This window comes from Aspergillus ruber (assembly GCF_000600275.1).
Source record: "Aspergillus ruber CBS 135680 unplaced genomic scaffold scaffold00033, whole genome shotgun sequence".
Lineage (NCBI taxonomy): Eukaryota > Fungi > Ascomycota > Eurotiomycetes > Eurotiales > Aspergillaceae > Aspergillus > Aspergillus ruber.
Window position 1 is genome coordinate 27898 of NW_024467329.1, and position 12789 is coordinate 40686.

General features: G+C 46.4%; 4 protein-coding genes across 4 annotated transcripts; 3 read left to right on the top strand and 1 right to left on the bottom strand.

Annotated features, from left to right (window-relative positions):
* The first annotated feature begins 984 nt into the window (after positions 1–984).
* Positions 985–2122, top strand: EURHEDRAFT_389407 (1-aminocyclopropane-1-carboxylate deaminase/D-cysteine desulfhydrase). Its single transcript, XM_040779783.1, has 2 exons — positions 985–1395; positions 1443–2122. Exons 1-2 carry the CDS (start codon positions 1131–1133, stop codon positions 2063–2065), a joined length of 888 nt encoding a protein of 295 aa, XP_040635248.1. The 5' UTR covers positions 985–1130; the 3' UTR covers positions 2066–2122.
* Positions 2123–2486: 364 nt separating this feature from the next.
* On the top strand, positions 2487–5189 carry EURHEDRAFT_237382 (uncharacterized protein). The gene is made up of 7 exons (XM_040778051.1): positions 2487–2721; positions 2782–3648; positions 3701–3767; positions 3818–4004; positions 4071–4254; positions 4310–4468; positions 4525–5189. The coding sequence occupies exons 1-7, from the start codon at positions 2573–2575 to the stop codon at positions 5078–5080; spliced, it is 2169 nt and encodes a 722-aa protein (XP_040635249.1). The 5' UTR covers positions 2487–2572; the 3' UTR covers positions 5081–5189.
* A 32-nt stretch (positions 5190–5221) lies between these two features.
* EURHEDRAFT_518262 (bicyclomycin resistance protein) lies at positions 5222–6736 on the bottom strand (the record flags this gene model as incomplete). The annotated part of the gene is made up of 6 exons (XM_040786653.1): positions 5222–5385; positions 5447–5516; positions 5595–5631; positions 5754–5871; positions 5902–6603; positions 6637–6736. The coding sequence occupies 6 exons, from the start codon at positions 6734–6736 to the stop codon at positions 5222–5224; spliced, it is 1191 nt and encodes a 396-aa protein (XP_040635250.1).
* A 908-nt stretch (positions 6737–7644) lies between these two features.
* Positions 7645–9569, top strand: EURHEDRAFT_546386 (PLP-dependent transferase; the record flags this gene model as incomplete). Its single annotated transcript, XM_040787463.1, has 6 exons — positions 7645–7977; positions 8036–8102; positions 8157–8561; positions 8709–8986; positions 9043–9207; positions 9260–9569. Exons 1-6 carry the CDS (start codon positions 7829–7831, stop codon positions 9567–9569), a joined length of 1374 nt encoding a protein of 457 aa, XP_040635251.1. The 5' UTR covers positions 7645–7828.
* Between the last annotated feature and the right edge of the window lie 3220 nt (positions 9570–12789).

Consider the following 12789-nt stretch of genomic DNA (forward strand, 5'->3'; position numbering starts at 1 on the left):
TGGCGGCGTGAAACGATTACCGGCTGATCAGGCCTCAGATCAGAACGCTATCACGGTAGGCCGATTCTCCGTCTACAGGGCTCTGACATGGCCTGATTAAGGTACTTTGGCAACCCTGGTGTGGTCATTGGATTCCTCCTTATCACTAGCCACAGAAAGCCAAATGCCCTGCGCAGATAAGGCGGATCGGGGCGAGAAAAAGGTTATGAACAGCCAAGAAAAATGTTGAAAAAAAAAAAAAAAAATGAATATACGGAATATACTGAATAAGCCTACCATCCTGGTGGCGGTCTGTCATAGTTCTCGGGGTTCGGTATGGACCTTAAACTTGATTGATTAAATGAATAAATAGCCACAGGAAATGGAGTGACAGATGGATGAAACCATTAGCAGTGACGCAATATCGACAGTACTAGCCTCGGGGGGAAGGTGGTTGAGAAGATAGCGGCAGATGCAATTGCCTACCACTGTGAGACTATGGGAGTACTACACCCAGGACAGATGGGAAGTCGCAAGCAACGAAGTGCAATTGATGCAGTGGAATATCTGATACAGAATACCCACAAAGCCTGGAAACTCCAGCAGCTTGTGGGAGCGCTATTTCTTGATGTAAAAGGAGCATTTAACCATGTGTGTCACGGCGCTCTACTAGGATAATGGAACATTCAGCTCATGGATTCTACCTAGGTAGCTATCGACGAGAATAATCAACATGTTCCATTATCCTAGTAGAGCGCCGTGACAATTAGGTTTTGAATGGTATTGGCATTCAGACAACCTCTTTGATAATGACAGATATCACCCGCAGTCTCTGGTAAATCAGTGAACAGCGCTAGCCAAACTCATATAGAAGCAGTTCGCACTTTCGCCATTCTCTCACTCTACCCATCAACTATGCCTATCTGGTTGTTGCAGGGCCTAACTCTTCTTCTATTTCATGTCCGCATCTCACGATGTCCACCACTATGGATCCAAATACACTACGTGACCGCATCGCCGAGCTTCCCCGCGCTTGCATCGGTTTTTATCCAACGCCATTTCCATAAGGTGACGAACCTTTCGAAGACCCATGGTGTCAACATTTTCATGAAACACGAGGACCTGGCTGGACCCGGTACTCCGGAAGCAAAATGCGTCTTGCCGAGTTCATTCTGGGCAGCCCTAGACAGCAGGGATACACCCACGTCATAACCCAAGGCGTCCACCTCACCAATTCCGGCTTGCAGTTCGCTGCCGCTTGTCGGGTAGCTGGAATAACGCCAATTCTCTTCCTGACGCGGGACACTGAGCGACACGGCCGACTTGAGGAGTATAGGGGCAATCTCTTACTCACGCAGATTCTGGGCGTGGAGACTCACTACCTTAAGACTGGAACCGGGGGCTACTGGAACGCAAGTGAGGATTCGGACCGCATCACAAAAAAGCCATGCAGACACTCCAAGCCAATCTGGAAGCTGAAGGCCACCGCACCCTTATTGTGCCGACGAAAGGCACTCACCCTCTTGGCTTTGTTGCTCATCTCCTTACATTTTTGGAAATCATCGAGCAATCTGAGCGCGAGGGTGTGAGCCTTGACTATATCTACCATACTGCTGGCACTGACACAGCACTGCCAGGCCTTCTAGCCGCCAAATTCATGACGGGTCATCCTGTGGAATTCAGATCCATCGCGATCAACTCATATAGCAGCCAAAGCCATATCAACCCGAGTGTTGTCGTCGACCGCGTCAAAGCGATTCTCGAACGCTTGGGCGCTCCAGTGCCATCAGACAAGGCCATCCATGCTGAGATCGATGTTGATGAGAAGTTTATCGGTGACGATTATGCGGTGCCATATGCCGACAGCATTGCCGCTATTCGCGAGCTCTCTCGAGCCGACGGAGACTTTTTGGGGCCAGTGTACACGGGAAAGGTTTTCGCGGGCCTGCTAGATCATGTGTGTAATGGAAAGGTTCCTTCTGGGGCTAACGTGGCTTTTCTACATACTGGTGATACTGCAAACCTCTTTGGGGTCTCAACAGTCGTCGGTGCTGTTGCAGACGCTGCGGGTGAAAGTTTAGAGTGAGACCTGCATTAGGAGTAATTATAGGATGTACAAAGAATGAATTAAATTTAAATCTGCCTTACTGTTAGGGAACGTCAAAGGTAGTCTTTCCAAAGCAACTCAGTGAATGGGATGCACAGGACCGGCATCTATGCGAGTCTTCCACTCGAAAAGTTGACAGTCCCTTCATGTATGCCAGACTAGCCGGCGATCTTGGCGGCATTGATGCTACCATGAGTGTGGCTTTTATGTCAGAGGCCATGACAATACCGCTACTATCTTAAACTAAACAAGATCAAACTAGCCTTTGTTCAAGACGCAGTGTCTGATTGTGGAACATTGATAACCTCGGCCTCTGCGGTGTCACGTCGGACCGAACCCAAGTAGCCGTCGGTTTCTTCCGTCTCGCCCTCGCCAAATACCGAGTAGTCATAACCCCTCGCCGGCTTGACAATTTTAACGCTGCGGCGTCTAGTTAGACCTAAAAACACACCTCGGCAATGGTTTATCCTAACAGAGACTACAAACATGCCGAGTACGCCTCTTCGCCGAACCCGGGTTGCCTGCAAAGCGTGCAATGCGAGGCGGGTCAAATGCGATGCGGGCGACGGACAGCCGTGCTGGCATTGCCGCATGCGCCAAACAAAGTGTGAATTGATCGAATCCAAGAGGGGCAGGTATGTTGGTAATTTCTCTGGACTTATTGTTGCGGGGCTAAGGTGGTTACCTTGCAATAGGTATGCTCGGAAAGGGCGTGATGCTTCGAGAGACCAACGTGCCTCCGGACAGTCTCAACGAGCGAGGGATATAACTGGTAATTGGGTACCTGGCCAAGGTTCGCGAGATTCGCCTGCCGAGTTAACACGCAATACTCTGCCCTCTTCGCCCAGTGATGTCAGTCACTATGGTCCTACACAAAGGCATAGCAATGGAAAGGCAGGCCGCGATTCGCCTCGAGATGAAGCCAACCACCTACACGCAGCCCAACAGCCTCCAGGTATCCACATACAATCTGCTCTGCATCAGGAACATATAGACGAGTCGTCCACTTTATTTTACGTTGTAGAGCTGAGCTACAGGCCAGAAGGTGGTTCAACGGAACCTCTGCGAGTTCCTCACGCAATACCCGCATCAATCGCAAATCGGTGTGAAACCAACTACACTGATGACATCCCAGCAACGGTTACTTTACAAGAAGCTTTGACCCTGCCGGCCAGAGACGTACTTGATCAACTGGTTCGTACCTTTTTTGAGAAAATCCATCCAGCTTATCCTGTATTTGACAGAGAGAGATTCACGCAATCGTATTCTATGGGTCGAGCGTCTCCGTTGGTCTTACAAACCATCGCTCTTCTTGGTTTCACCATGGGCAGTGATGAATTGGTCCGCGCAGCTGGTTTCAGTGACCGGTGCACGGCAAGGAAGACACATTACCTCCGTGCAAAGGCGTTGTATGATGCCGACTACGAGAATGATCGCATGAATCTTGTGGCGGTGCTCTTACTACTTGGATTCTGGTGGGCTAGTTATGATGATCAGAAAGACACATGCTACTGGGTTGGGTGTGCCACAACTCTTGCGCAGTCTCTGGGAATGCATCGCTCGTGAGTCAGACCAGCGACTGGATTGGGTGCCTTGCTAATGAGTCCCATGCAGCATGCCACACTCTGCGATGAGTCCACGGATGAAATCCTTACGAAAGCGCATTTGGTGGTCTATTTATGTAAATTATACCACTTTCCTTTCTATATTTCCCAATTCTCATTTCCCCAGACCCGAGATAGGCATACCTGTGCGGCCTTCGGCCGGCCTTGTCGAATCAGAGACGAGGATTGCGATGTTGAGCCTCTGACGGAAGAAGATTTTACCATCGATATTGGCTTTGACCAAAGTCTTATTCCAGTCCAAAGAGAATACCATGTCTCCTATGTTCTCGAAATGTCGAAGTTGGCAATAATACGTGAGTTCCTGGCATTGAAAAACTGCTGATTCTTCAATACCATCTAATGTCGTGTTGCCAATCCAGTTGGGGACATTCTTATAGGGGAGTTTAGCCCTCGTCGTCCTTCACTAGAGACGTTTGATACAGAGCCTCTGGCGCAAAGACTTGACCGATGGGAAACTGAGTTACCAAAACAACTTCGCATTAGGGCAGCGGATGAATATTTGGGAGGATCTTTCTGGGCCGCCATGCTACAGTTCTCCTATCAGTAAGCAGGGATGCAAGATGAGTTATGACTCGGTGGCTAAACTAAAGGGATATAGGAATTGTCTTATACTTCTGTTCCGACCGAAGGCCATCGAGAATCTTTCGCAAGCAGAGACTGGACGGGATATACAAGCGCGAAGGGCTGCCGATTTCATTACTCGTCTTGCGGAGGATCTACTAACCACCAAGACGCTTGATTCTGGGCTCATTCATCTGTAATGACCAAACACAACCTTTTTCCTTGATGAGCATACCTTCTGACCCTTTCTAGCGTCCCGGCATTGTTTACTGCGCTATCCGTTCACACTATTGTGATCTGCCGAAGCGACTCGATCCACCGCCAACTGGCTGAAAACAAGTCGCGACAGTGCATGTTAACATTGAGTGTGATAGCAAAATCTTGGCCTGTTCGAATTTGGATATCCAAGTCTTTCGTCAATTTGATAAAAAGATTGACTGGACAAGGCTCTAGTCCAAGTGGATCAATTGTGAACGTATCTTCAAGCATTGTGACTCCTTCATATAGCATAGTACAACCAATGCGGATGAGCGCAGGCCCTGAGATTATCGAGAATCGTCACCCCCCAGGCAATGTCGGGCCAAGTTCATGTTGCACGTGCAACGCCGGTCCGCAGCCAGGAGTTCATCATGCGCTGGACTGTTTGTGGAAGGCGCCGGATCAATTTGTACATGATTCATTGTGGACTGAGTATCTCGACAATATCTTTCGTGGTGATCTTTTATTGCACGATGTTGCAGGTCCCATGCAATATGTGCCCCTTGATGGAACCAATCCGACAGGTGAATCAACTATTGTCAATATATAACAGTCTTCGAGTCTTGGAATAAGATCTACTGGCTTTATTCAAGCTATTCTTGTCTACCAGACCGCAGTTGTACATCAACCGTCCAGATAGATACCCCAATATGCAATCGACCACTATCCAAAACATGCACACTCACATCGTTTAACAGCTTAGAGCAAATCTGCTCTTTGCTCTCAGTTTCTTTCCGTATTTAATAAATAACCATGGGAGAGGTATCATGATGACTGAGAGAAACGCAAGTAGATTAGTTGCCCAATGGAAGCTTAGGCCAGTGGACACCTGGTTTCCGAACAGCGGAAGCACGGCTGCCATACGGATTATTAGGACTCATGCCACGTTACATCCATGGCCAATTTGCTCACGTACCTGCGAGAGAGCATCTCGCGAAACCATTGCCAGCGAGGGCAGATGCAGCATATTGCGGATAGGCATCGACCTGCAAAAGACATATCAGTATGTACGTGCGGAGGTCAAACACAATTGAGTACAATTCTTTGTGGCCTTCTTGACTTACGATGAATGTAAGAATCCCAGTGAAAACCAGTAACATCCTGCTCCGTTGGGAAGGGCCAGCCCATGGCCGTTACAGAGTACGTCTTTGCAAATAAAAAAGTCAACCAAGGAGCTATTACATCCATGTCTAGCACACAAAACAGTGTCAGGAGGAACTCACCCATACCCAAAGATTGCAAAGCCCATGATCGGAACAATCCAATGTACGTCTGAATATATAGTCCACCCAAACCAGAATAGTCCGATTGAAACCAAGACACTGCCTGCGACAGCCGGTACTAGCCGGTACTATGGCGTGACTTTGGTACTTTCTTTCTCGTGTATATTAACGAGGCGCTCCCTGAGTCGGTGCCACAGCGGAGTGCTAGTGGCAGCCACAATCATTCCAAATGCCATTCCTAGAAATGTGAGACCAACCTGCCACAGGTTGAAGCCATACGTTATTTTAAAGAGAAGAGGAAAGGATTGAAAGAATAAGTATAACATGCCCAGTAAGATACTTGAGTATAGGTCAAGAGCCAGACACATGAGTTCCAAGAATAGCAACTGAAATGGTCGCAGAAGAGAGAACACCAGAGCGTTACTGCTTGCTGTATGGGCAGTCTCGATAGGCGCTTTGTAACGTTCGTCTCCTGTCTTCTTGTGGATTATCCTTGCCTTCGCCTTCAGTCTAATGGGGTGATATGTCTCCGGCACGAAGAAAATAATGCCCAACAGGAGACACGCAGACCAAATGATCACAAAGTAAAAGTTCCATCTCCAATCTGCATTGTAGCTGATGAAGCCTTCGATTAAAGGACCTAGACACGGTCCGATGAAGGGTGCTGAGGAGACTAGAGTCATTGGTATCTGGATTTGATCGAGGGGGAAGACATCCTTTACTGTTCCTCCGAAGACGGACAAGAAAATACCGCCCGCAAACCCAGCGAGGATTCGAGCGATTAGCACCGTTTGGATATTCCTCGAAACGGCCGTTGTGATGTTCCAGATCATAAACAAAATCCATGAGGCTAGGTAGATCGGTCTTCATCCGTACCATTCACTCAGGGGGCTAGTCAGCAGTGGTCCTAAGCCAATACCCAGGATGAAGAATGATAATCCAATAGTTGCGGTCATGGACAATAAGTCCAACTCAGCATCCATCTGCGTGTAGCTTGTTGTGTAAATTGAGCTTGCACACGTTCTATTATGACATGGTCAGCAACAGGTAATATATTCTTTTTTCCAAGTTACCAGTTACCGAGCTGGCGAATTTGGGATTGAAGATGAATTCACAGCAGGAGATTCAACATACACACATAATGTTTCCGTGCAGACAAGAACAACGATTACCCATTTCTGTAAGCATGGCATGTTATACGGGCACAAAGGGTCTTGGTCACAATCCAAAAGGACGTCATGAATGCCATTTCTAGGGCTGGGGATATTGCAGGGGAGCCTGAGGGTGTCGTCGAGACAGTCAGTCTCTTCCTGATGTCGGTGGAATATCGCGTCGTCAGTGTGCTTGGGGGCCGCCATACTGGATGGAAGACTTGATTTCCCGTATGGTGGCAAAAGGTTCTTGAAGACCAGTTTTGCTCACTTTGTGCTCACTTTATAGACATAACTAGTCAGTGGATACCGAGCATGAATAATTATATAGCACCCAATAGGAAAGGAGACATCTCGACTTTACGGGGCTCTCGCCAGCCGCTTCAGCTAAAAGGCACTGGCGTAGTAGAAAACAGTAAATAATAGAACTTTCCATATCCTCGATATGTGGCTGGTATCAGACTAACAAGGGACCATTAACCAAGAAGCCGAGGGCCTAAGTAACTATGGTACATATATAACAACCATCACCCATAACCTTCACCCGATTCTAACACCGAGACGTGTTAGTTCCAATGTTTTCCCGTCCGTTAGCTATCTATGTGGTTAATTGAGGGCCTTTGCAGCATACAATATCATGGCCTGCTCCATCAAGTCGCCGAGGTCAAAGGTGTCTCGCCCCACTTCATCCGTCCCGTCTTGACCCACGCCATTGCCTCGCTCTCTCAAGCGTTTTCCCTTTGAGACTACCGAAGAGCGTGCTGCACGATTTCCCATGCCAATGGCGGAGAGAAGGTAATTACCAGAGGGTCCATTACCATATAGAAGCCAGCCATATTTTCGATCGAGAAGCTCCAAGAGTTCGCCAAAGGCATTCAGAGATTTCGACCCTCACTGTTTTCTACTATCCAGATTGATATCAACATGGAGACATTCAACGAGGAACATGTTCAAGCAATACTGCACGAACATCGTCTGTCAATACGGGGTGCTAACAACTTCTTTCGAGACGTCTGGGGCCCGCGTGAAAAGTCCATGGGAAACCCATGGTCACCGAGCAATCCCAACGGAACGTGAGCTTTCTTCTGGCGTTTACGTTCGAGTAGCAATTAACAGATTCTGTACGTGTAGTGTCATTCTTCGCTTGGCTGAGAATAGTCTTCTACATGAGGAGGTTTCCGAGTTTATCATCTCACAGGTTGCTTTCCCAAAAAACCTGCCTATTAACCCCGCTAATTCGTGACGAGCATAGATGAACGTTCAGCCTCTGGAGCATCTCACGTACAGCACTGGTCCACGTGGATCGCGGCGGCTTCGTCGTGCTGCTGCTTCGTTTTTGACCGAGGCGTTTCATTCTCGGGAAGTGATAACGGCGGACAACATTATTGTCACCCCCGGCTTGGCCAGTGCCATCGATGCGCTATCCTGGGCGATTTGCAATGACGGGGATGGAATACTGATTCCACAGCCGTTATACAACGGCTTCAATGTTGACATTCTTAATCGGAGCAATGCGCAAGTAGTCGGTGTCACTTACGAAGGAATAGACGGGTTTTCGGGTCTCGATGATCTCTTTCATCCCGACATAACCAGGATAGCTCTTGAAGCTGCTTTGCGTAGAGCAAAGACCGAAGGCATCGCAGTCCGCGCTCTTATGGTTTCCAAGTAAGTGTCTCTCATTGTTGCCCCGGTAAAGCATTCTGACATGAAAATTCGAAAAGCCCACACAATCCTCTTGGAAGATGTTATGTTTGTTGCTGCCCTATCCCTCACTGTCTGCTACTCAAAGCTGACTTAGCATTAGCCTCCCGAAACGCTGCGGGTATTTGCTTCTTTCTGTGGTGTAAATGGCCTACATTTCATCTCAGATGAGATCTACGCAAATTCAGTCTTCTCGAATCCCGCAATTCCAAGTCCAGTCCCATTTACCTCAGTTCTCGCACTGGACCTTCGAGGTGTTATCGATCCAGTCCTCATGCATGTGCTTTACGGTGCAAGCAAAGACTTCTGTGCCAATGGGTTGCGCATCGGTTTTGCCTGCACAAAGAATGAGGGCATCATGGGCGCAATGTCCAGCATTGGGTTAGTGTCGACACTTATGAACCCCCCAGTTGCCTTATGCTGAAATTTGCAATTAGTATTTTCTCTTGGTCACCGCATGTTCTTCAAGATGTTTGGGCTGCTATGTTGGAAGAAACGCATTGGTTGGCAGACTTTATGCTCCAAAAGACAAATCTCATGGCAGATCACTATAGCATCACAACGTCGTTCCTATCAGATAACGGCATTCCCTTTTATGAGACGTAAGATCAAGCGTTGCTCAGCTGGCTTGTTCACGAACTAACAGCGCTTCAGGAACGCGGGGTTATTCATCTGGGTAGACCTACGCCATTTACTTGTATCCACCTCATCTCGGCAGCAGTCTGATTATAGTGCGTTGAGAGCGACATCTCCTGATGCTCATATATATAAGCAGCGTGAGCTGAGAATGGCAGATATCTGCATGGAGAACGGTGTTATGATCGCTCCTGGTCATGTATATTCACCAGAGGAGTTTGGTTGGTTCAGAATCACATTCACTGTGAGGAAGGATGCACTGGAAGAAGGATTAAAGCGACTTTTGTTGTCTATAGAGGATATACGCGTTGAGAGTGAGTGGAAATGAAATTAATTTCTTTAGCATCTAGTATGAATGTAATCGACCGCACTCTGATTTTGATGTAGCCCATTCATGAATCTTTTATGATACTGGCTGTCAAAGGGTGCACTATAAGGTCAGCCGCGTGATGATGTTGTCCTTCAGGTGACTGAACATTGCGTGCTTGGTGAAGAAGCAGCCTTTTGGTTTCTGTCCCTAGACTGCGACACGATCCGCAAACTTGCAGATTTGGATAGCATTTGACATCCTCATATCCGTGCGGATATTTAAACAGTGCAAATTTGACAAATCTGTGTCTACATAATTTATGCGATTCTTGGCGGTGTTAAATGATATTGTAGTTGTAAGAAAGTCTTTTGGTTGAGTAACTTATATCTATTGATATTGGATCGAAGAAAACTTTTGTCATGACTCAATTTACTGGAATTCTTCTAATTGGAACTAGTATCTATCAATTTCAAAGCCAGTTGGCATCTTTGGCTGTTTCTGAACCCTTCTTAAACGCGCCTGCGTACTATCCTTTTCATGTGATATATTAGGTATAGGATGATCACCATCATCATCATCATCATCATCATCATCATCATCATCATCATCATCATCAAGCTCACGGCCTATCTCATTGCTTGGCTCAGAAGAAATGCTTCTACGTCGTTTCCCTAGGGCACGCTCACTAGGTGCTGCAGGCTGCGAATTATATAGTATATCATCTTCCTCATTGTCGCTTATTGGTTCCAAATCTTCCTGGGGCTGAGACAGGGCTTACCCCCCCCCCCCCCAATGCCTGTAATTTCACCAGCTGAGAGATACTCTTTTATCAAATCTAGTTCCTTTTGTTTAATCTCAAACTTTGATGTGCACATATATATCATCTGATCCTTGATTGTATCAGGTTTGAGGTTGCCTTGACGATAATGACAGATATCATGAGCAGAGTTAAAGAGACACTCAACACCAGCACCACTAGCTGGGATAGAAAGAATATCCCGAGCGAGGCTTGATAGTGCTGGAAATTCAAGCTCATGTTCTTTCCAGAAGAATCTTGGGGGAGTATGAACAAGACCTGCTATCAGTGTTAGTCATAATCATCCAAGATATAAAAATAAGCACTTGTGACAGCCTGGTCACGTTGGCTGGTTATCACATGAGATGTGGTTGTTTGCTTTGTTGCTTTGTCTATAAATATGGCGTTACCCCCTTTCTTCCTTCCTCATGTCAATTATCCTCGTCAATAGCTACCTAGGTAGAACACATGAGTTGATGTTCCATAACCTGGCTGAGCTCCGTGACAGCACTGACCTCTCTCTAGATATTGTGTAAGCTCTCATCATTATTCTTGTTTGTTTGAAAATGCTATGATCCAGGGGCTGTAGAGTTAAGTAGCATCTCAAGCTCAGAAGTAGGGCCTGTGTGTCATGGCGCTCTACTAGGATAATGGAACATCCAACTCATGGATTCTACCTAGGTATTATTATTATTTAATCAAGTTTAATGTACATACCAAGCCCTAGAGCTATAATAGACCCTTATTCGTGGACTTGAGGCTGGTAGTTATTCCAGTCTTTTATCCCCATAAGCTCCTGAGGCACTAGTCTCCTTCTATAATCTTTCTGATCCTTTTCCTTTGTCACGGGCTCGGAATAGTAGATAATAACGAACTGAATTCCTATCTAGACTATTGTAGCCATCGACGAGAATATCGAATCTGGAGAAGAAAAGAGAAGAGGAAATCTATCTAGGTAATGAAGGAGTTTTATAGAGGTTGTTGCCGACATGGTTGAGTAGCAGCATTTGCGATGTATCATTCATTGCTGCAGTGTTGAGCCGTCATGTATGAGTCGTCACAAACATTATTAGTGTTCTTAAAGTAAGAATTATATCAGCACTTAGCACTTACTGAGTCCTGTAGAAGCTGATCAACACCTCGTTTTCTTGGTATTAGACTGCGACAGCCAGATCCTTTGAGGTGTGCTTGATATTATAATTTGGCAAATGTTCCCCTAAATCAATCTCCATGAGAGTAGTTCTCTTGGTCGAGGATACACCTGTACGCTTCAGCAGTGAATATTTATTTTCGCCTGTAACACCCAAGGTCTGCTTTTAGTATCTAAATTATTAGTAGCTACCACCACTTCACCTGTAATTTGAGATACTAGAAATACTATAAATGCAGAAGGTCTAATATACCTAAGCATTTTCTACTATTCCGAGCCCGTGACAAGAAATGCCTGTCACAACCTGGCTTCTCTCGTATCGTACCTAGGGTTCTAGTTAGTTGTATTTCGAGACAGGACACTTACCCTAAGTGTCTTCCAAGCACTCATATGCTCAATGACCATCCAGGTCCTCTGTATATCACGTCGAAGGTATATAGCCCCCTCCAGGCTCCGTAAGATAATCAACAAGTAGAAACGGTAAAGGTAACGAATAGAGAAACAAGGCCAACCGAGCACGTATGCTGGGTTGTTGGTTAAGTGCGGACGAGTCAGAAACTAGAAGGTAACCAATGCTTGATTAACTAGATTGATTGCGAAGAACTAAACTAGGTGCATGAATGAGTGTCCTTATATATCTTGTCCAGTATACTCCCCCATCTACTCCTTAGGGAGTATATCCTGAGTCGATCCAATCAGGTTGTGCCTGGGTGTATACTCTTTCAGCTACTCCTCCTGGGGTATATTGGGAGTAGGTGGTCACGTGACATCTGTTGGTTATCAACTTGATCCCTGCTTTTCCTGCGCTTTGTCTTTTGCTGCCACCCAATGATTCTGCCTTGATTCCCCGCATAATCACGTGAGATTGATGCAGTGAGTGATGAAAGTCGAGGTGGATCAATAGTTTGTCCGATTACCGAGGCCGGCAGATCCCTCATATACGGACACACACACTCGTTTAGATAGCCAAGCACTCATTCTACCATCTACGGTGTCTATAGATATCATTGTCACCCTCCGTATAATCTAAGTTTCTTCTTCATATATAGCCTCGTGCAGTCCGGATAATCGACTCCCCGACTTCCCCGACTCGGAGTTAACCGCCTTATTGGTTTATCCGTTTCAGTGAGGTCTGTAACAATGCCTTTTTGGCAGAAAATATCAAGAAAAAACTTTATTTCACCTGAAGATTAGTCGAACAAAGAAATTACTTCTAAATCTATTGTGACAGCCTGGTCACGTTGGCTGGTTATCACGTGAGATGCAGTTGTTTGCTTTGTTGATAAATACGG